Source organism: Ooceraea biroi, chromosome 10 (assembly GCF_003672135.1).
Source record: "Ooceraea biroi isolate clonal line C1 chromosome 10, Obir_v5.4, whole genome shotgun sequence".
In the NCBI taxonomy this organism is placed as follows: domain Eukaryota; kingdom Metazoa; phylum Arthropoda; class Insecta; order Hymenoptera; family Formicidae; genus Ooceraea; species Ooceraea biroi.
This window is the reverse complement of record NC_039515.1, coordinates 8,449,832-8,472,098: the sequence shown is the minus strand read 5'-3', so window position 1 is coordinate 8,472,098 and position 22,267 is coordinate 8,449,832. Positions and strand designations below refer to the sequence as shown.

The following is a 22,267-nucleotide window of genomic DNA, read 5'->3' as shown; positions in this document are numbered from 1 at the left end:
GCCCGGATCTACCGCGATCCAGGTCTCGCATCCTTTGCGAATCATTAGGCACGGAATCGGTCGGTTCTCCGATTCCGGAGAGAGCCGGAAAAGTATCGAGAGATCGAAAGGATGCCTGAGATGGTCCCGTCTCAGGATTGGTCGGCTGATCCTTAACTGAATTCTCCCTCCGTCTCCACTTACTTAGTCGACGTCGACGTCGCGAGTCGTCGAGTCGAGCGGAGTCTCAATTAACGCAGACATTCGGATGCGCGGGGGAGGAATGGGAGGAGAGAACGAGAGGGCATGAGAAAATAAGAAATCGGATGCATATCAGGTGTGCGCGATCCGTCACGCCTGGTTTGCCGCGACCGAGAGTTCCTCGCGATCGGCGAAAACGGCGTCGATCTGCCCCTCCCCCGTAATCGCCGCCGATGGGAAAGCCTGTTGGAGTACCGATGCATGTGCGTCGCGGACGGATGAACGAACGAACGGACGTAGCGAGCGAGGACGGCGGAAAAAGGTGGGAACGCGTTCAGGGACGCGAGGTCCCGGATCGCGTTCGGGAACGGTGCTCGATTATGGCGTCCGAGGACGGGGAGTAAACGTGCGTCGGGCACGCGCGCCAGTCCTCGGAATCGTACGGAGAAAGAACAGGGATAAAGAGAGAGAAAGCGCGCGGACGAAGGTAGCCGCGGGCGCGCGAGACTCACCTGATAATAGCTCGATTCCGCCATCTTGCTCCCGCACTCTGTGTATCACGCTCCGCCACTCACTGCCGTCGCCGCTGCTGCTTTCTATCCGTCCTTTGTGCGCGTCGCGGTACCGACGGGACCTGGTCCATGGTGCATCTGATCACTGATCGCGCGACCCGGGATCGCGCTACACTCGTGCGCTGCGTCGCGTCGGCGCCGTGCTCGCCGCCGTACGGCGTCGCGTATCGCGTACGCGCGCGTCGTCGAATTCCGCCCCGCCGCGAGCACCGCGATTGCCGTGCGATAGCGTTCGCCGACGGATCGCCGACCGATGACGACGGCAACGACGAGGCCGTCACGTACGGCGAGTCACGGCGCACCACCACGCAGACAGAGGATGCACGGATGACGCGGGGCGATCGCAAACGTGACACGAAACAACTATCCTCCACCGCACCGGACTGACGACTGACTGGAGCGTCGGACCAATCGGTGTGCAAGGTGCACGCGCAGGCGCCTTGCCATTCTGATGACGCGGCCCGCGTGGCCAATTACCGCTCAGCAACCGCGGGCTCCGGATCCGTCCACCAATCGCAATCACCGGCGCTACGAGATGTTGAATATGAAACTTGTAAATGGGAAATTTATTTCATTTAATTGGATACGCAATTATACTATAATACATTTAATAAAGATAATTAAATAAAGAAATTCAGAATTCTCGTACTTGCGAATAATTAAAGTCTCGTTTCAGTATTTTTTATTATAGTTATGTACATTATGTGTGTGTGTGTGTGTGTATATATATAAAACCATAATATATGACGCCTATAATGCAGATCTTATACAAATACCTAATTATTGGGAAATTAACATCTGCAAAAGTTCTTCAGGTGTCCTGGAAAAGAGGCCGCTGGGATTTTGATACAAATTTTTTGGATCGTAGCAGGCGTCGTACAACTGCTTGTATATAGCGCTAATCACTTCGAACGATCGCTTCTGCGTGACAGTGCGATGGTTGTTGCTTTGCAGCAAACCTATTTGCGGCAATAGCAGCACATCTGGCATCACCAAAAACGCCTCCAATTTATTCTGTAGAGAATAAAAATTAATACCCACGAATAATCGTGTACCGCTTCGTGCAATCAATCGCTTACTGTAAACTCCTTCACGCTGAGGGCGTCCATGCCGGGAATGGATGAGAGCGGCCCTTGCTCGCGTCCTTGCAGAATGGTGTAAATCGGGCCTAGATTTAAATGCGCGACCAACGAGCTAGCTTGCTCCGACGTGAGCGTGTCGATTTGCGCGTCCGATTGTGCCTGGATCACAACAGCCCAGTTACGATACTGATGAAAATTTCTGAGCGACCGCGAGTGTAAAACAACTGAAATAGTTCTACGTCCGACCTAGATAAAAACTAACCAATCACCTGTAACCTTTCTAATCTCTGATCCATATACTCGTATAATGCTAATGTCGACTGTATCTGATGCATGCAATTGAGAAGGTAGACCGCCATGTCCACAGTCGGCAGTCGGGATGCCGTCTCGTTGACTTCTTGCAGTAATGGATCGATGATACACGACACTATCTGTAGATCACAGAATAATAATTAAACAATAATTTATTAAATAATAATTTATTAAATTTTATTACTAAAATTAATAAAATTTAATTGGTGTGTTCGACGGAAATAAGAAGCAGTTATTATTTAATAAATTATTGTTAAAATTATTATTAAAATTAATAAAAATAATCAATTAAATTTTATTATTTTTATTAATTTTAATAATAATTTATTAAATAATAACTGCTTCTTATTTCCGGCGAACACACCTGCAACATATCCTTCTCCCTGTCTTCGGCTATGCTGGCGACGGACAGTATCTCGTTCAAGAGTGACAATAGTCTAGAGACAGATGGAGCAGGCACCAGATCGCTTCCGGGTGGCTCCGCGCGTTCCCCAAGAGCGATCCTCGTCTCCCTCTGCAGTCGGCTGAGGAAACTCTTCTCGCTCAGGGCTAGTAAATCCAATAAGGTTTGATCCAGGACGCTGTCGGGTATGACTTGCTGGGTGATGGCACGGTAAAACCTGATTAGAGTCGTCACGGAATACAATACCGTTGCCGGCGCTTCCGTAGATATGACGTGCTCTATTCTTGATTTCAACGGATGACACAATCCTTCCGTGATGTTACTCAACGCCTGTTTCACCTGATCCGACACATCTGCAACGGATGGGCGAGTTTGAGCATCAAAAATTCAATCGCATGGAAAAAAATAGAGGAATTGTTATTCTTAGTATTCGATAATGCGGATCCACTCCACCTGTCTTATCACAGTCTTTCACCAAAGTGAGAATGTTCTCCTTCTCGACGGGCACCGCTTGATGCAGCCACGCGAGCATGTCGCCAACGTATCGCTTGGGATCGTTGGCGTGCATTTCGATAGAATTCGGCGTTCCGAAACCCTCTCCTAACGTTAGCGCATCTATGAAAGATCCTACCAGGGCGGTCTTCCTAGCCGCACAATACTCGTCTAGGATATATCTAGAAATATTCGGCATTTTATTAATATTAATCAATTTTTTAAATATTATTTAATATTTATCTATTTAATATTAATCGATTTGCGATGAATTTCGCGTGACAATTTCAAAATAATATTTGCATCCAGAAGTGGGAGTTTCTCACTTGAACAACACTGGCCTATCCTGCAATTTACTTGTGGCCTTGATGAGCAGTGGCGCGAGACGGTCATTCTCTATATTTTTACACTGAGTCTGCGTCCACCGATACAACCTCTCCAGCGCGGCTTCTTGCAGTAGTGTCATCCTTTGCATCACGTCCAAAGCCAATGTCTGATAACCAGATTGCATCAGCACCCGGCATTTGCCATGAATATCCTGGAGTTCCAAAGTTATAAAATAATTGTCATCAATCAAGGACAAATAGTTCATAAAAGTGACAAAAGCATAGTGTCTACCTGTACTTTGTTGATCACTGAGAAAAATTCTTCCGTTATGGGCGATTCCCTAGTTGATCCATGCAGGACAGTCAGTTCGGATGAAGACAGCTGGAAGTTTTTGATAAACGCTCTCGCTACTTCCTGTTGCATGGATAATGCTTGACTGAAAAAGAGCAGAACAATAAATTAATTAGAAAATTTGAACAATGTATAACAAGTGTGAACAACAATTCTTTTGACACTAGTAAGTTACATATTATTCGTACACATGCAAGAATAAAATCTCACCTCTCATTCTGAAGCTTCGTTGTCTGTTCCAAGAGCTGTGACGTCTGCGCTTTCGTAGCTTGCAAGCGGTTGGTCATGGACTGCACGGCCGTGTTCATCGCCAGGACGTCCTGATAGACGTCATCCAGCGAAGCCTTCACTTGCTTGAAAGCAGCGAGAAACTCTTCATTTATCGTCAGACTTCTCCTCTCTATTTTGCTGCGCAAGTTTCGACGGGAGTTCAAGGTGTTCTCGGTGAAGAAGGTCGACAACTCCTTCAAAGCTTCCAACGTGTCCTGAAATGCATCACGCGAAACTTATCACCAATTGCTATGTTCAAGTGTATTAAAAAATTAACAAGAAATACAGAAACGGTGTCAAAAGTGTGTATTCATTTTGGGAAGCGGCTCGCAAAATGGGATTTGTGTCGCAGATTTTTAACCGATCGGTTGCGGTCCGTACTTTGTCATGCTCCACCCTAGACTCCAGCAATTTATTGACTCTCCGCACTAAAGCGGAGTTGATGTTTTTCTCGCTCATCGCGGGCTCAGACTTTGAAGTCTGTCAGGATAGCACATAACCAACATCGTTCGCAAGTGTCAACGGGTGCCACGACAGCCAACCGAACAAACGGTTGGCTTGGCACGTCGCAGGAGCGACAGGTGCGGTCACGTGACCTTTAGTTTCCTTCAAAATCTCATGTCATCTTACGTTGATTCTTGAAACGCAAGCAACTAGATTTTTACACTTTTTTTAGACAAGATATGAATAATTGAATAAATAATTATCTTTTATGCAATATTATCGACGCGGACGCGAAAAAGCAAGCAATTTTCATCGTTCGTACGTGTCTATTTCCGTGAAACAGGCGACTATCGATAATTGCTCAAGTAAGGGAAAAACGAACAGTCATCCGAATCGTATCAAGACCAAGATAAGATAACGATTCGTCACGTCGAAAGAATCTTCAAATTGGGTCCCATGAACGTGACTCGAGAATTTCGCAGCGGAACCAGCCAATTACGATTGACCAGCTACCGCCATGAAGCAAGCATGCGTAGGTGTAATCTCGGAGTACAATTTTAAACGCGACAAAATATTCTTTTACCGTTTATGATAAATATCCGAGATTCGCGTCGACTCGACATCCAATTGAAATCTAACGACGTCAATTACTTACCGATCCTAACCAATCGCTTTATAAGGAGCAATTAAGGAAATCACGAACAGTCGATACGATACATTCGATTCGATATATCGTGAGGGAGAAAGAAAGAAAAAGAAAGAGCGGGAGCAAGAGAGAGAGAGAGAATGAGAGAGAGATGGTGGGAATACGTTGATAGGTACCATGCAGTACTGATGCGTTTGGTTGTCGCGCGAGTGGTACGGTTGCGTTTTCTTCAATGAATTAGGATAAATATGCGCTGGCTAATAAGTCTGTGTACCCTGGCGATTCTGTTGGTGCACGGAATAGAGGCGAACGGTGATGAGGCGCCGCTAACCAAACTCGGTGCGAAGACCGGGCCGACCCTGAGATTCGCTTATTGGTAAGCTCAACGATCCGTTTGTTGATCTGCACGCGCACGGAGCGTAAGCGGCTGCACATCCTCCGGCCTATAAGATAATAGATATGTACGTAACGTAATCGTGTGCGCGGTTAAATTGCAAGGGCGCAATAACGAGGCACTTGTCAAGCTTGCGCTCGGTGTAAAGAAAACCGCGACGCGGTTTTCCTGAGAACGTCGGACATAATTATCGGGCATATTTATTAGGAATATTAGACATTTGTAAGCGGACTCCGTCGTGACGTCAGGTAGCGATGGGCTTATCGTTTCCTGTGTTGCAGCTACTCGTGCGGCTATAGGAAAGTCTTCGAGCAGTATGCCAGCATCCTCAAGGAGAAGTATCCGGAGCTTCACGTGGAGGGACAGAACTTTAATCCACCCGGTTACAACATGTTCGTCGCGAAATCGCTGGTAATTGAGTCTTGTCCATTCCTCCTCGTGTATGATTCGTGTCGACTTGTACCTGTACGTCTCAGGCATTGTATGAATTTCTGTTTAGGGAATGCTGAAGATACTGATAATTATCCTTATTGTGAGCGGATTCGACTTCGGTAGGCCTTTACCGTCAGTATGGCAGTGGTGTATAGACAATCGTTTTTATGCGTGCATACTGATTTTCCTGATCTGCAACGCCATCGAAGGCCAGCTGATCTCATCGGGCGCGTTCGAGATACACTTCAATGGTAAACACGACTCTTATCTCGTTCTGTTAACAGAGATTCGTCTGGGCTCGTCTGACGGTGCTCAAACGGCGCGTTCGCGGCCATGTGTTTCAGATGTTCCCGTTTGGTCGAAGCTCGAGACCGGCAGGATACCGCAGCCGCCTGAATTGTTTCAGATAATCGATTTCCATTTAGACATGATGTTCTCGGAGGCAGATGTAGGGAAAATAAGTTTCAATAAGTAACCTCGTTGCGCGGGCGCGGGTAAGCGGAGATTAATAAATCCAACCGTGTGTCACACTGGAAGGGGAGGTTCAGTAATGATGCGATGTGATGAAAATATGTACAATGTATCTGTTAAATAAGGTCTTATCATAGAACATAATATCAATAAGGGTATTACGTACATACAATTGTGTGATTTAAATAAAACTGTTACAAACATTTTTTCATTATAAGATCTTTTTTTTTATTAGTTTTAGGACATGTTACAGGTATAAGTCTGATAATGTACACGATAAATCACAGTGTTATCACGTGCGAACGCACATCCTCGGCGTCTTCACGAGATTTTTTTCCACCTGCAAGACCGGGCTTAAGAGAACCGCGATGAAATTAAGACTTGGATCTCAATAGAAGTATCATTTAATCACTCTGGTGATTGCGTACTGATCTTTGCTATACTCGTAGATCAACGGTCGCGCCTCGTACACACAGAGGGTCACGCCGTGCTTGTGACTTGCGGTCCACTCGCCTCTGAGACCAATGTAGTAGATCTTGATAAAGTCCGTGTCCGAATGACTACTGAAGTATAGACTTAAATGTTCCACCGACGAGAACTTGACAGTCCTGAAATTCATGATTTCAATCCTCGCGTACATTTAACGCCCCTTAAACACTTAAGTACGAACAGTTTGTAAGAAAACCGTGTTACATTACGATAAGTTTTCTTCAGTTTTCTAATAAAAAGAAAAATTGTCAAAACAAGAATTCTCTTCGCTTAACTATGGTTAAACTTGATTAATGAAGTATAATAAATTGCCTACGGGTTTGATGATGGTTGCATTGTACATACCTCACGGGATACTCGTGGATTCCTTGCGAGTCTCTAATTAGCTGAAATTCCTGATCTGCCTCGAGCCGCACATCGTCGAATATCATGTTCGGTCGGTTTTTAAACCTGCGAACAATATGTTAGGCACTCTGTTCGAATACACACACACCTTGTATTTCCTAATATATTTTTTACTTTTTTACAATACTCACAGTTTTACTCTTGTGGGAAAATATTCGGGGTCTGCAATCACAATAAGGCCCTTCAGTTTCACGTTTGCTGTGAAGCTGCGAGGAATCAAAAAGGATAAACTTGTGTATAAATTGTATTTATTTCTTAATACATGTATCGCACATGAAAATGCTTACGGTATGTTGAAGAGAAGCTCAGGATCTGTATCACTCTCCACGCACTAAAATTTAATGAAATAAGAAAGCTTGTAAAAATTGTAAAGTTGTGTAAAAATCATATAACTATAATATATACTTTAGAATATATATATATGACAAAGATTTTTCCTAAATATGTACCTCCTCTGTGTTCAACCTATTTTCCCATGTCTTGAAGACTTTTACGCCAGTGCCTTCCACATTTTCGTTCAAGCATTCCACTTTGTCTTTGTCTATCTTTTCGTGCAAACTGTATTTGACGCCCAATTCCATAGCATCGTGTGCATCACCACAGCTACACTGCTGATTCATTATCTATCAATAAATAAAAAGAAAAATTGTTAATACAAGAATTCTCTTCGCTCAAATATGGTTAAGCTCGATTAATGAAATATAATAAATTGTCTGCACAGTTGCTACTGTTGTACAACGCAAATTAGTGTTTATTAGTACACGCTGCGCGAGATAAGCCGCAACGCGGTTACACTCTGTTCAGAAAATACGCGAGACAGAGATAATTAGCTTTTTGCCTCCCTCTGTCTCCCAACATCGCGTTTAAAAATGATGCCGGTTGCGGAGGATGACTGTTAATATTGCTCTACTTGACAGATACCTTGATTTATTAGGAATGCGAGACGTCACGAGCAAATCGTTAGGTTAGGTCCGTGCGGCGGAACCGTATCAACAGTTTCAAGTTAACAACAAAGCGGATATTCTTCGTCTGAATAATAAAATCCTCTTCGCCAGTTGAACCTGATAAAGATAGGGAAACGTGGAATTTGAACTGGCCCGACGATCAACTGAAACGCTCTGCACTTCTCGAGTATCTGTATATATAACCGGTCGGTAAACAACGTTTGTTTCTGTCCTAAAGGTCACGATATCTGCTTGTCGATTTCAAATTACGTACATAGTATTAACCGGAATTATTTTTCTGCTGAAGCAAATTACACAATTTTGTGAATTTTGTTTTCATGTCCTGTAGGTTATTTAAAATTTTTCAGATAATTTAATTGGAAAAATGATCCCGATTTAATAAATTAATGGCAGACAGAAGGATAAAATCGTCGTGCCAAAGCGAGATTTTACTGTCGACGGAGATAGCGCGAAACTCACCTAGGAGAATCGGAAATTGGCAGAAAATGGCGACTCACAGGAAAACTCGGTGACTTAAAAACAAGTGATATTCATTTATAAACTCTATCTCGTATATACATTTGTTACTTTGCATACGATGACATACAGGGTGCAACATAACACATAAATAAAACAATCTTCATATGGTTCGCGTGTAGCCTCTTTATTTGTGCGACTCGACAGCCGCGTCGATGATCTTGTTCAGTTTCTGATTCTGCCAGTCGAGGCTGATGTTATCGAGGTGATTGTCGAAATCGACTAGATCCCTGTATTCCTCCGCTTTCAGCAGCGCGTACATCGCGTCCGTGTGCACGATGCCTCCCTCATAAATTATACTGCAACAGAATGAAACGCGTTTAGCGGCCAAGCAAGCTTCCATCACAATCACGAGACAATTTTGAAACTATAATTACTTTGCAGCGTCCTTTGGCTTCCACTTGCCATCCACGGACTGCGAAATCCTCAACGGACTAGATTCCATACCTAGAGTCACTTCTCGGTTGTCCACCTAGCAACAGCAAAACAGAAACGGTTAATCCATTTAAAAACGGAAGTTGCGGAAGATTCCAACGTGACAATCGGCGAACATACCACTACCAGCAGAGCGTTGTTAAAGTTTTCCGCGATCTTGTCGGCTACTCTGTGGGCTGGTCTGTCTGTACTGCATGGAAAAACAGAGATGGGTCAGCACTAGAGACCCTCTAATAAGTCTGGCCATGAGCGATTTGGTAAAAATCGTGCGAGAGAGAAAGATATATATATATATATTCGCTGACGCATGTGCTCACACATGTGCTACAGATAGTCCACGCTACATTTCAATGAGTATAACTCATCTTTCTCTCTCGCACGATTTTGACCCAATCGCTCTTATGACCAGACTCTTATTAGAAGGTCACTAGTCAGCACTAATGTAACGCTTAAAGGCTCAAGAAGCAGCAAAGTACCTTAGGTCATTTATGTTCTCATTGGCAAGGTAATAACCGGCCAGTGTAAGGCCTTTGCTCGCAGCTAGCTGGTCCACCTGTAATATTAAACAGTATTGACGTAAAGTGACACTGCGACACTACGACCGTTCCGTAAGCGCTGAATAGGTTAGGACTCGGTTACGCCTACGTTACGCACTGATCTAGTACGCGGCTTATGACGTGCACTAGTTCGCGCGGTTTCGCGGATAATTTCAGGGCAACGAGGAAACTCGTGAAATATTTACCAAAGTGAGCGCTATCTCCGCCATTGGCGAGACGTGCAGGCATACATGGAATAAAGGTATCGCGTCCTCGATGTACAGATCCGCTCTGCCATCCTTGGTCTTCTGCTTGCCGAGCAGCAAGCCATTTATCGCGCAATGCGGGTACTTGGCTGCGTGCAGAATGATTTTACAGTACGCGCGGGGCGAAAAGAAAACACTGCTCATCGTCGAGCGTGCAACGTAACGCAAACAGACGCGATGAACAGTCGGACGCGAGTACGAGCCAGTACTGCCAACAGGCTCTTAGGACGAGGAACTTTAGAGTCTTTTGTCCCCACAAACGATTCTTGTAATGAGGATATCTAGGGTGCGGTCCACTTAACGCTACAAATGCTTCAAAATACTTTTTTTGTTTTCTTTTTATTTCAAGTGAAAATTGAAATCGTGAAAAAGTAGTCCTGTTATTTGAAAATTTGTAAAAGTAGAAGAACATTAAAATAAAAAATTAAAAAGTAAATAGGAAAATGCATAAAGTCATGTGAGGAGATTTTGTTTTACAAGTTAAAATTGCTTGCTTATTAAAATTTCATGGATTTAATATTTTTTCACAAATTTAAGTATTAGCATTCAGTTTGGTCTGTAAGTCTATCATCATTTATTTGATTTTTAGAACTTGATGTCGTAAGTCTATTTATATTGCTATTATTATTTCTAATTTCTAATGTTACATATAATTATTATTATTAGATATATAAATTGATATTGTGCGACACTCACGTTCGAAAATTATGGTTGAATGGTATTGATCAACTTGATTTGATTATATATTGTCGCTCTCTTGGTCGACAAACCTTCCATCCTGAGCCTCCTCCTCCTCCTCCTCTCTTAGAGCATCCCTAAAAAAACACAGCACTCCCGAGATATAATTATTTCTCGCGATATACGATACGACATTCCCGATGTAATAATTTTTGCGCGACACATTTACAGCAATTATTTCAAAAGAAATAATATAAAATTGGACAGAGTCGATGAGATTTATGTTACATGTTTAAACTATTCGTAGGACCGCGAAATTATTTCAAAATTGTTTCAGACTCTTCAGCTTTCTTCTCCTAAACTTCAACAAAAAAAATGGAGGCTCTTTTCCGAGCCAGGATATTTTATAATTTGCATCGCCTGTCCCATTCCCTCCGAAAAATGAGCTCGATTACGAGAACGATGGAGGTGGGATCAGACAAAAGGAAAAATTCACCAAGAAGCGTTAATGTCGCGGCAGAGCCGGCAATTAGCGTCACTCGTCGTAACGCGATTACGTATCCCTTCGGTGAAAAGCGGTTTTGAAAAAAACGTTTACGAGGGTGTCGTCGTCATCCTCGCGGTCGCGGTCTCATCGTCGGTCATCGCCGCGCGGCGCAGCGCGCCGACAGGCAGCGGCGACTCCTCGTTCATTGTGATTTTAATAAGCCTTATGCAAATTACAAATGAAATTGTCAGAGGCAGACCCGCGGTCCATTCTTTGTCGCTGATGGGGACAATTAGAGAAGCTTTGTCCGACGACCGCGCGCGTTGTCCGGTCGACCGGCCGGTCGGCCGGCAACTTGAGTTCCAACTAGAAAGAGAGAGAGGGAAAGAGGAGAGGACCACCCGCCAACCCCTGATGTTTGTATCCGCTCCCCGGAACGTTCACTTCCGACTCTCGGAATCGCGCGCCGTCCTGCTCCATTGTGCTCACTTCTGCTGCCATCCCCCCGCGATACCCCCTCGAATTGTCGATACAATTAACGCTTTACTGGTTGCGACTCGGCTGGCGACGAGCGCATGCAGCCGTTATCATCTTCAGCTTAGAAAACGCAGTAGTATAATATAGTAGCTGTAAAGATAACAAGATAATAGTAATAAAAGTGTAGATTGATGTTGTCGAGAGAGAAAAAAGATTTTTCGTTCCTTTAATTATGTTAATTTGCTAAATCAGTTGTGCATCGTTGAATAAACAGATGTATCAAACGGTTGTTTTTCACAAGGGATGCCGCGCAATTCGGACCGGAAGCGAATCTGCGACAGCAAAGCGTTCGACCTCAAGCGTTCGAGGGTACCTATCCGCGGTAGAGGAAACGAACGAGCGACGCTCGTTCTTAGCCGCGAGGGGCAAATTCACCGCGCGACGGTTGGCTTGATCCCGCGAGTAGGAAAAGACGTCAGAATCGCAGCGCGGAATCGTTCCGCCATAACCCGAAGAGCGAGAGACGGGATGATAGAGAGAGAGAGAAAGAGAGAGATATGCGTCTCTTCTAGAACGCGGGGGCCCGGAACCGAGAATACGCCAACGATGGGGGCGGAAGAAGGGAGGGGGCACGGGTGGCGGTTGGAAATCGAACGGAATCACGGAGGCTGGAGGTCGGTGGTGTTCGGGGGCGGAGATAAGTTTTTACGGTAGGGTTACTAACTTACGGACTCGGCATTGTCGAGTTCCCGCCGACGGGAGGACAATGCGCCTTCGGAACACAATGCTTCACTCTGGAAATCTGAAGGCAGTCTTGACTACCAACCTGCAACCACCCCATACCGCCTCCCTATGTGCGCTCCTCTCCCGTCCCGCGTCCCCCTGCCATCCGCGTCTACCAATACTCGCTCCTTCGACACATACCATCCCTTTCCAATGCCGACCGCGCCACGCTGCCGCCCCTGGTCCTCGTTGTTACTTTCGCATTCTTTCGTTCTTATCCGTGTCCTTTTCGTCAGTTTCCTCCGGGTCGTTCTTCTTGTGAGTGATGATTTTCAAGTTCATGTCGTAAAATTCTCTTTCTCTCTGTTCCCTGTTTTGAAAGGAAAATTTGGATGGGTGCACCTGTTTTGGAAGCGGAAAGAATACAGCGAAAAGAAGCAGAACAGAAAGAATTTCGGAGATTTTTCATTTTTTAGTACCACCCTGCGCTTTTCTTGTCGATCCATGGACCTGCCATGCGACACGCTTGACTTTTCACCGGAATTCGTAATAGTGCATGACGCATCCACATGCGCGCGCACATCATTTATCGTAATGCGAAACGTAAAAGCTGCGGGGAAGCGACGCACAGTGTCGGATTTTATCAAAAACTTGGCCATAATTCTAAATCATGTTTTAAATGCAAATTACATGTACAATTACTTTAAATGCATTAATAATACATAACACGTTGCGTTAGATGCTCACGTTGCATCTTGTCGCAAAAGACTTGGGTGGACTTCTCCAATAATATGTTATAAAGCCTTATTCTCTTCATACATACGTAACGATCACGTGACCCTAAAGCGAAAAATAATTCTCGAAAAAACCATAGAGAAAAAGCCCAAGATACTAAAAAAATTCGGTATAGTGAAGGAAAATGTTGATTCAGCAAAATATTGATTTTTTTCATAAAATCCGCAAATTTTCGCAAATTTAAAAAATTGCAGAATAAACTACATTAAAAAAGCTTTAAATACATACGTAAACATTATTTGGGGAATGCCAGGAAATGTAATAAAAATCTAATCAAAGATTGTAAATGTAACGATCCATGAATGAGGTTAATTTTTATGGCTTTTATGCAATAGAAATAAGAAACGTTTTTATAATATTCTTTACATACTTTCTGGTGGCACCTCCATGATGTTAAAAGGCGATGAAATGATAAAACAGTACAGTGTACAATATACAAGAAATAAATAGACAATACAAAATATATATCGTGTCTTTTTATCCGAGCGTCGCGTCGTAAGAAATATTAAAGTTTATATTTATGATTGTCATTCTAGCTAATACATATATTTATCTTTCAATTAAAATGTTCAAGATCATTCAATACTTCTATATAAAAATTTGATTTTTGGCCAGATTTTTTCAAATTTCCGACACTGTGCGACGGTGTGGTAAGCACGGTAGCAAGGTCCGAGAGAGGCGGCAGTAAAAACGCGGAGGGCGGGTGTATTTCAATCGCTCTTAGCTTTTCCCTTTAGGCGAGTTTCGCCGTTTCTTTGCTCCACAAAAGCTACATTGTTTCGCTCAGCGCTCTCACGCTACCGGCTAAAACGCTCCTCCTTTTGCCAACTTCCCGTACGACAGATAGAGCCGGCAATCAGACGGCGAAACTTAACGCACATCCTCTCGATGTGTGGGTAGCAGCATTCGTCAGCACACGCAATCCTTTCTGTCACTTGTCAAAGTAAAATACGTAAAAATAAAACAAAGAAGTACAATTCTCACGCTGGACCGATCTCTTAATGTACAATTTTTCGTTTCGTTTCGACGGAGACTTGTGAGAACGCGTGCTGCTAATTTATAAGACATTTAAATTTCTTTCGAAATGCTATCCCGGTGATTGTATTAGATCTTCCACAGAAATGCTCATCACTTTCTCTCAAAAGGTTTTTCTTCCCCGATAGAGAGCATTCTCCTTTCTCTCCCGTCGTCTTCCGTCTCCCGCTGCCCTTCTCTCGCTCTCTTTCTACTTTTCTTTTTATCTCTGTTCCTCCCTTTTTTTTTGCAATGTCGCCCGTTCCTTCTCCTTTCTTAACTCTTTCGCTTTCCCCGCATCCGCCGCCATCCTTCTCGCGACAACATTCTTTTCAGTATTCACTGTGCAGTTTCTTGTACCGATACTTCCTTCTTTCATCGTCGCGTTATTCAAGCTTTTGATGCCGCGGCGACAAAGCTCTTTACTTCTTTCCGCGAGCGAATGAAAGCAAGGAACGTTGGCAATATATATACACACACACACACACACACACACACACACACACACACACACATACATATATACATACATACATATGTACCTACGTAGAAAACTCTCTAGGATACGCGTGTTGGTACGCGCGCGCGCTCGTCCGCGTCGCGATAATGCAGTGCGCAGACGAGCACAATATCGGCCTTTAAGTTTCGTATATTTTAAATATTCGTCCGCTTCAAGGGGAAAGAATCGCCGGTACTGGCAACAGGATTCCCCTGGCCGATATTAATTGCGTATCTCGCGCGAAAAAGGAAAAGAATCTAAGCAGAACCGCGCGATGGGTATACATCCTATCGGTTTGCAGCTGCTTGCAAATTTCGCGAGTGTTTAAATATGTAAATATATTCTGTTATATTCGTGGAGGGAAACTACGATCACAAATTGACGATCCGACTATTAGCAACCTTCAAATTGAAATTTATTGATAACGCGCACGATTAGTTGAATTCGTCGCTATTTATAAGAGAGTTACGAAGACCCCGAATGATGAATTCCTTCCGTTCGTGCAAAGGTCACGAATTGCCCTTCGTTAAAAGGGTCAGGTCCTTTCTGAGGGAGCGATGGCATTAGAAGAAGTCATTCGATCGAGGACGATAAACCGTTTTATCACGGCAAGCGGATGATAGACTTAATATACGCAGAGATTCGAAATCATTTTGAAATCACAACGAGCAATCTCCGCGTTTTCCTCCTTCAAGTACGACATTTTAAAAAATCCGCAATTAAATTATACTAGATTATACTATCAAGGCAATGCGTGCGTTGTGCTCAGTATGATATTATTCGAACGAAATGTATCGCAAGAAGTTGACGGAGCGCAGACATTACGCTTCAGCGAGGGAGAAAATTCGTTGATTTGAGGGGTTAATGGACGATGGCGACTAATTCGCGAGTAAAGATGCCGCGACAGGGGCAACGGCACGGCGCCGCGGTACGATATCGGAATACCGGGGTTCGAGAGTGACGGATAATGCGGGGGGTCGTGGAACAGAGGAAGCGGGAAGTGGCGAGAAGGAGCACCGGGGCGAGGGGGAGGGTCGGCGGATCGGTGGCAAAGGGTGAAGCGGAGAATACAGTGGTGTTCCTGTCCACGAGCAACTCGCTCTATTCGCTCCCGCTCGCCAGCAGCATCATCATAAGACCTCTTTGTCCTCCGGCAATTTCAGCGGCATTGTCACCGTCAACAATGTCCACTTGACATTCTCCGTCTCGCTCGCGCGCATTGTTGACCCGCCTTCCGACCGCTCTCTCTCTTTCAATCATAAAGCTCATCGTAGACGGACCCGTTTCACGTGGGAGCTCCGCTCTGCCCGCCGTCGTGGATGCACCTTAACCGTCCCCCTTTTTGTCATCCAGATGCGCGATGATTAAAAGCGCCTGGGGGCTCGAGGTTCATCGAATCTCCCGACGCGACTTGCCTCCCGTAAAGTGTCGATCGCCGCGATTCCGCCGCTTCTGTAACCGATTCGTTTAATCGAGAAGAAGATGTCGTCCACCGCGACGATATCGTGATGTGATTTTAATTTAGATTCAACGTTGATGTTTTTGGTCATAAAAATTTCTTTTAATACGTATACCCTATTTTGAGCTGTTGCACAGGCCATATTCGAGGATCCTGTGGAACAACAATGTCTGAGAATTCGTCGCAGGCACGCACGCGGCCAGCCCCGAAAGCTGTAGCCGATAGCACAATGTGCTGCCTACACGCGCGCCCGCGTGTATTTCGTGAAAGTGGACGCGTTTTACTTATGGCACGCATTGTTCTATTGTGCCTGAGAGATGAGCGCATTACTGTCCGTTGTCCCCTTTCCGAGCAACCCTGGGACAATGTTGCGCCGCGCACGCCGTCGTTAATCAGGCATCGTTCCTGAACAGCCACATAGTAATTCGCGGGGGTTTATGGTCGCCTGGACGCGCGCGTTTATATGCGCGACTTTTGCCACAGTCGGGAAATGCGTCGGTCGCCTGTCTGCGAACACTGTTATTTCTCGGAATTTCACAAGAACGAAGGCGTCGCAATTAAAAGACCTAAGGAAGCAAATCTTTATGGAACATTACATGCTTAGAGGAAAAAGGGGGTAATTACATCTCACGAAGGAATAATTCGTCGCGGTAGGACGAACGCGAAAAGGCGTCAGGGACGAGTAAGAAATTATTACGCCGTGTTCGCGGCGAACAGGGAATATCGATATTGGTGATGTAAGAAATGCCTCTTTCCTATGCGGTAATGGGCAAAGCAGCGAAGCCACGAGATATGTCCTAGGAGAGGGTGGTAGCGAGAAAAATGTACAGGAAGGAGAAGAGAACGAGAAAGGGAAGAAGAAGCAGCAGAAGACGATGAAGAAACGGTAGAAAAGGAGATCTCGCGCGTGTAAAGCAAGCCGGTGCGTATGTATTTGTGAACGGTCCAGGAGTAGGAGGTAAAGTGTTCGCGACGAATCTACGGAATGGGGTGGAAGCACAATGCTCCAACAATGACGCTATTGTGGAAACGAATAACACATACTCTTGCGCTTTACCCTGTGCTTCGTCGAGTGTAAGCCGTATAGCTGAATCAAATGAATAAGAGAATACCATTGCTAAGACACAGTTCCGACTGCTGACGTCGAAAGAAGTAGTCCACGGCAAGACGAAAATCACTCGAACGATATGGTACGGATGGAACGCGCGTTTGTTTCCATTATAATGAACACTCGCGCGCCGAGGCGCGCTCTCTCACCCTCTCGTTATTATCGGCGAATCATATTTCATATCTGTCTCGCGATCGCCAGCATCTTCCTATTCCGATTTCGATTCCGTGGATGTAAAATCTCTTGAATTCCGGAATTTTATTTGCGTCTAATTGGGCACCATGCAAAATACGCGCACGATGAAAATAGAAAATCGGCTCCGAGGGGATTAATTTGCGAGCGTCGGGGGCGACGTACTCGATACGACAGGAACAGAAGTGAATCGAGGCGAAAGTGAGAGCACCCAGTTTATCGTGCGCGCATAAATAGCATGCTGCAGGATCGTCGAAACGACTGCGGCCGAGAATTCGTGCTGTGTAGGATGCAAGTAGTGAGGGAGGGCCGGCAGGGAGGGAATGTACGTAGGCAGATTTAATTAGCATGGACCGGCAGAAGCCCTCGGGGGTAACCGGGGACGGAGCTGGGCAGTTGGAGCGTTAAAGTTAAATGACGGTTGGCGGTTGCTTATTCTTCCCGGCAACTGATGCTTGATAATCTGCGAAATCTCCTTGCCGACTCTCAATTCTGCTCGATAGTTCGCTGCCTGCGCAGGCCAATTCCCTCAATGGAACGAGTCAGCCAGCCACGCGGGCTGACTGGCTTAATTGTAGTCGTCGCATCTCCTCTCGAGCATTTCCTTTTCTCTTACCTCTTTTCTTCCTTTTTTTTTATCGTTGCTGTACCGTGTTGGAGTCGTTTCCTCGATTCCTCGAAAATTTCGGAAATTGCGCTGGCAGGATCGATCCGGATGCCTCTGCTTACGCGAAAGTGCACGATGGACTCCATAAGCTTCGAAGTTCCCTTGTAAACGGTCTCGAGAAAAATATATGTAATTTCATACATATGTTTTTTATAAACATAACATGCGTCTCTATTGTGTCATGATTGAACCGTGAAGTCGCTGTAAAATTCTTGTTCCTATTTTCCGTTTCCTTGTTCTGCTGATATTTTTTGACACAGCCGTTCTTCCTGCGTGTGTTTGTAATGTGTTTAAATTTATGACGCTAGTTATTTATGCAACCTCTTTGCACGAGTGACTTGTGTACTCTCGCGCGTAGATTTCACGGGACATTCGGCGAAAATAATCGTCAAGTAATCGCGCGGGATCCTACATTAACCCATTCTCTATTCGGTGCCTCTCCCCTTCCTCTCTCTCTCTCTACCCCATCCTCCCGCGCTCTTTTCAGTCCTCCGACACTCGTCCCGAAACCCCGCACCTCGTCTTTTCCCCGCAATTTTTCCGCCACATTTGCTTTTGTCTCGCGACAACAATGCACCTCCACCGCTATGACATAAAAATATGTGCAGCGATGTATCTCCTTCTCTCTTTCTTTCTCCGTCTCCCTTCATTGTACCTCTGCACCGTTTTCTCCCGTCCTATTGCTCATCTCCCTATTTCCCGTTTGCCGACACGTCACAGAGAAGATTTTGCCTTTCGTCGTCCTCCCCGTACGAAAAATTATATTTCAGCCGAAAATAGTACTACCCTCTTTTCCAGAGGAGCCCTCCAGCTTTATTTCCATATTCCGAGAGGAACGTAAAGACCAGAGATAAGTTACAACAAGCAGATATTTTAATTGCCGATTAGAAGATTATAGTTCGTTTTGCATTTGCAACAGCGAGATTATCTTTCATTTCACTGTTGTAAATTCAAAACAAATTACCCTTTAATCGGCAATTAAAATATCTGCTTATGTTGTAACATAATCTGATCTTTACGTTTCTCTCGTATGGAAACGCAATTTCTCGATCTGATCGGAGCGATTATGCGATACGAGTTGAGTTTGACATTCACGATCGCGCACGCCGTTCCGTGACGTTCACGCGTCTCGTCTCCGCGCTAAGGGGGTTGAAGAAAATCGGTTTGGGCAGCCCGCGACTATACCGTGGGAATAGCGTCGTTGCCGGCGGAATTTTCGTCGGATGGTCGAACAATGAGCATGCAAATGATCGGCCGAAGATCGATATCGGTGCGATTAGAATTTTCCTGCGGCCCGCGGTACTGAGGGCGCGGGCTGTGTCCTCTCTACCTCCCCCTCGCTCGTCCACCCGCTACCCCCCCGGTAGACAAAAGGGGGCCGGCACCGGTTGACAATGGCCCGATAGCATTACGTATGCAGGCGCAGGGCTCCGCTCTTTTCGAATTCGTTGCATTCTGCCTTTGCCTTTCCTCCGTGACCCTCGCGTCCTCCTCCGCCAGTTACGTACCGTTCTGCCGATTCGCCTCTTCGGTCTGGAAACCGTCCTCGCGGATGCGCTCCGCAATTTGCAATCGCCAATTCGACAGTCCGTTCCTCGGCCGCTTTTTCATCCCTTTTTATCGTGACGTGAGTATTTTGGCGTCGCGCGCGAGCATTATTGCATCCTGATTTAAGCTGTAAATCAAAGAGTCGTGATTCGAGCGTTACGTAAACTTCGATTTCGCGATTTGTCTCTTCTTATATGTTAAGCAGTTGTTTTGCGTTTTGGGAGTAAAAAATTCAGTACTGAAACGGAATACATTTTTAATTAACCGAGAATTATGGAAATTAAACTGGTTTAATAGATAAACATATGATTAGCAAGCTGAGAAATGCATACGTATTCAGTTTGAAAGATCACTTGAATATGCGAGCATATCCATGCGGGATTTTCTTTCGCCGAAGCGTGGTTTTATGACGTCGCGAACGATAAAATGATATAAAGCGCATCGCTCCCTTGTCCACTTGATGCGCGATTCTTTGTCGGCAGCCGCGCGAAAACGCCTCCTTCGGAAAATGCAACGTCAATGGAGGATATCCGAGAGCGTTTCGCTCGTAAAGCAGTGTGTGACGTAAAGGCGGCTATATAATAAACTGCAAAGTGCTGGCTAGGCCGAGGAAAAAGAGATGCGCCGAGGTGGGCAAGACGACCGCACGGCGCAACCGAGAAAGTGGAGGAAAAGCAGAAAGAAGAGGTGGTTAGCGGTATAGGTAATGAGGAAGATCGGAAGACTGATAGAATTTTACATGTCATAATGAACAACTCAATCAAAAATACATAAGATAACAATGAAAATAAAGGAAAAGAGCAACAAACGTCTTGCATTTCATCTGCTTGATTTTCTTCGTGACGATCAGTAGATTATCGGCAAATGTTGCGTTAATTTACGAGAAAGTGTGCCAGTTAACTCCAGCACATATTCCTGGGTCACGTGTACTCCACGGATGTCCCTTTGTACCCGTTCTGCTCGGAATACACGACTTCTCGTTACACGTTCCTCGCGTACATACATCGAACGCGGATTTTCGACGGTTCCTTCGCCCCCGACATGGCATAGGTTTAGTATCGTGGAGTGTGGCCCTGGGGGCTGTTACGAACTTAATGAAGCTATTTTCCGTTTAATTAGAATCCCACCGTGATCCTTCCATTCTTAGGTGGGTCTCGTGGTTAATCCTTCCGGCCGCGATATTAAGACGCCGAGCGTTCCTTACAAAGCGCGCACCCGCTAGCACAATATCGTCAACTATATTGACTCGACCTTTATGCACTCGGCAAGCTCGGCGCGAAAAGCTCGCGGACAACGTGCGCATTATTTATAAGCCTGATTTTCGCCCGCTTCGCGAAACGTAAGCTTCCCCCTACGTGCGAATTACGACAAGATGTCTTAAGCGCCAAAATCTACTCGAATTTAGTAAAAATTTAGTCTTGTTTGAGAGATAAACATTAATGTTAATTTGTTTATGCTGTATTTATTAAATAAATTTTATTTCTTCGATTGAAATAATATGCAGGCTACCGATTGCCCTCTCTGCCGGACGATATGAGTTTATCGTTCAATTCGCCTCAATCAATTAAGCGCCCTCGACGAGGTATCGGGTTACTATTCTTGGTAGATCGTCTGCGTTAACAAACCCTCATTAGAGACGCGGTCCTTCCCGCGATTTATTAACAACGTTATTTCTTCTCTCGCGTCTGCCTCGGCACGCACACATGGAATGATTTCGATTTACTTGTATTTTACCGTTACTCGTATTTTATTGTTCGTATATAATAAATAAAGCTTAATTATAACTTTTGAATGCGCGTATTGTTTGCGCGGTAGTATTTGGAGCAAAGCGTTGCTGCATTGTTGCTCAAATAAAGGAGTATCAGTCTCACAGCGTAACTGTATGTAGATTCCGGCTTGTGAGCTGCGTAACAAAATTGAAAGGTGTCATAGAAAAATTATTTGTTTTTATTAATTTACGGAAATTGCGAATTTAGATAAAATACCAGAACGTATATATTCCCCGAACGAATTTACGACATAAGGAATTCTACAAATAACGGGATACATTGTGAAACTAGAAAGTTATAGTGCCCTTAGACGGATTTGTTAGGTCAAAAAGTCGACCTGCGGGTGGGGGATTCTTATTCAATTCTCTAAAACTATTAAGATACTGTGTCATTCAGCACCAACAATTTTTCTTCTTTTCTATCGTAACACAATATATCTGCCATTTCCTAGCATCTCATTCTGCTCCAACTGTACCTGCAACTTTACACTGCAGCGCCAGCAGCATAACGAATATTTCAGTCGTTCCATATTTTTTGCAAAACGTGCAAAAGGTAAGCACTACGTTTCTCCGCAATTTTTACTTGCGGTGTCTAAAGAGTTCCAATTTAAATGCTAAGAGTGCCAGTTTAAGTGTCACAAGTGCCGAATGATGAATATCAAATAATCTCAAAGTATCAAGTGATGATCATTACAGCATCGATAATTTGGTAGTGTTAGTGTTACCTCGTGATCGGATGCGATACGTAAATGATGCAATATATAAATTCAACTGTGCAACGAGTCTAGTTTCTAGTTGCGACTTTATTATTCTTACCTTCGCCGAGGGATGTGCATTTTACGTATACGCGTGAATTGCTTGAAA

At 44.8% G+C, this 22,267-nt stretch overlaps 5 protein-coding genes and 1 long non-coding RNA gene across 7 annotated transcripts in view; 2 read left to right on the top strand and 4 right to left on the bottom strand.

Moving 5' to 3' along the window:
* LOC105283711 (serine/threonine-protein kinase N) overlaps positions 1-1,317 on the bottom strand; it is a 35,536-nt gene extending 34,219 nt beyond the window's left edge. Inside the window, 1 exon segment of the mRNA XM_026973376.1 lies at positions 693-1,317. Within this exon segment, the coding sequence (XP_026829177.1) occupies positions 693-716 (24 nt within the window). The 5' untranslated portion in view covers positions 717-1,317.
* A 102-nt stretch (positions 1,318-1,419) lies between these two features.
* On the bottom strand, positions 1,420-4,557 carry LOC105283708 (conserved oligomeric Golgi complex subunit 6). 2 transcript variants are annotated; one of them, XM_011346690.3, is made up of 9 exons: positions 4,371-4,551; positions 3,930-4,204; positions 3,660-3,804; positions 3,368-3,579; positions 3,003-3,223; positions 2,511-2,902; positions 2,104-2,265; positions 1,832-1,993; positions 1,420-1,766 (listed from the first exon to the last, which is right to left on the bottom strand). In XM_011346690.3, exons 1-9 carry the CDS (start codon positions 4,446-4,448, stop codon positions 1,533-1,535), a joined length of 1,881 nt encoding a protein of 626 aa, XP_011344992.1. In that variant the 5' UTR covers positions 4,449-4,551; the 3' UTR covers positions 1,420-1,532. The 2 variants fall into 2 exon arrangements, with proteins under 2 accessions (XP_011344992.1, XP_011344994.1); XM_011346692.3 differs by lacking the exon at positions 1,420-1,766 and having other exon boundaries at positions 2,097-2,265; positions 4,371-4,557.
* A 657-nt stretch (positions 4,558-5,214) lies between these two features.
* Positions 5,215-6,587, top strand: LOC105283717 (thioredoxin reductase-like selenoprotein T homolog CG3887). Its single transcript, XM_026973375.1, has 4 exons — positions 5,215-5,455; positions 5,755-5,884; positions 5,973-6,156; positions 6,250-6,587. Exons 1-4 carry the CDS (start codon positions 5,328-5,330, stop codon positions 6,378-6,380), a joined length of 573 nt encoding a protein of 190 aa, XP_026829176.1. The 5' UTR covers positions 5,215-5,327; the 3' UTR covers positions 6,381-6,587.
* LOC105283716 (PITH domain-containing protein CG6153) lies at positions 6,587-8,401 on the bottom strand. Its single transcript, XM_011346704.3, has 6 exons — positions 8,192-8,401; positions 7,720-7,893; positions 7,558-7,601; positions 7,402-7,476; positions 7,211-7,315; positions 6,587-6,984 (listed from the first exon to the last, which is right to left on the bottom strand). The coding sequence occupies exons 2-6, from the start codon at positions 7,888-7,890 to the stop codon at positions 6,777-6,779; spliced, it is 603 nt and encodes a 200-aa protein (XP_011345006.1). The 5' UTR covers positions 7,891-7,893; positions 8,192-8,401; the 3' UTR covers positions 6,587-6,776.
* LOC105283715 lies at positions 8,278-8,864 on the top strand. Its single transcript, XR_894723.3, has 2 exons — positions 8,278-8,420; positions 8,583-8,864. It is a non-coding gene; the product is annotated as an uncharacterized LOC105283715 (long non-coding RNA).
* On the bottom strand, positions 8,750-10,209 carry LOC105283714 (ER membrane protein complex subunit 8/9 homolog). The gene is made up of 5 exons (XM_011346702.3): positions 9,929-10,209; positions 9,663-9,739; positions 9,307-9,376; positions 9,129-9,223; positions 8,750-9,050 (listed from the first exon to the last, which is right to left on the bottom strand). The coding sequence occupies exons 1-5, from the start codon at positions 10,130-10,132 to the stop codon at positions 8,879-8,881; spliced, it is 618 nt and encodes a 205-aa protein (XP_011345004.1). The 5' UTR covers positions 10,133-10,209; the 3' UTR covers positions 8,750-8,878.
* Positions 10,210-22,267: the final 12,058 nt, after the last annotated feature.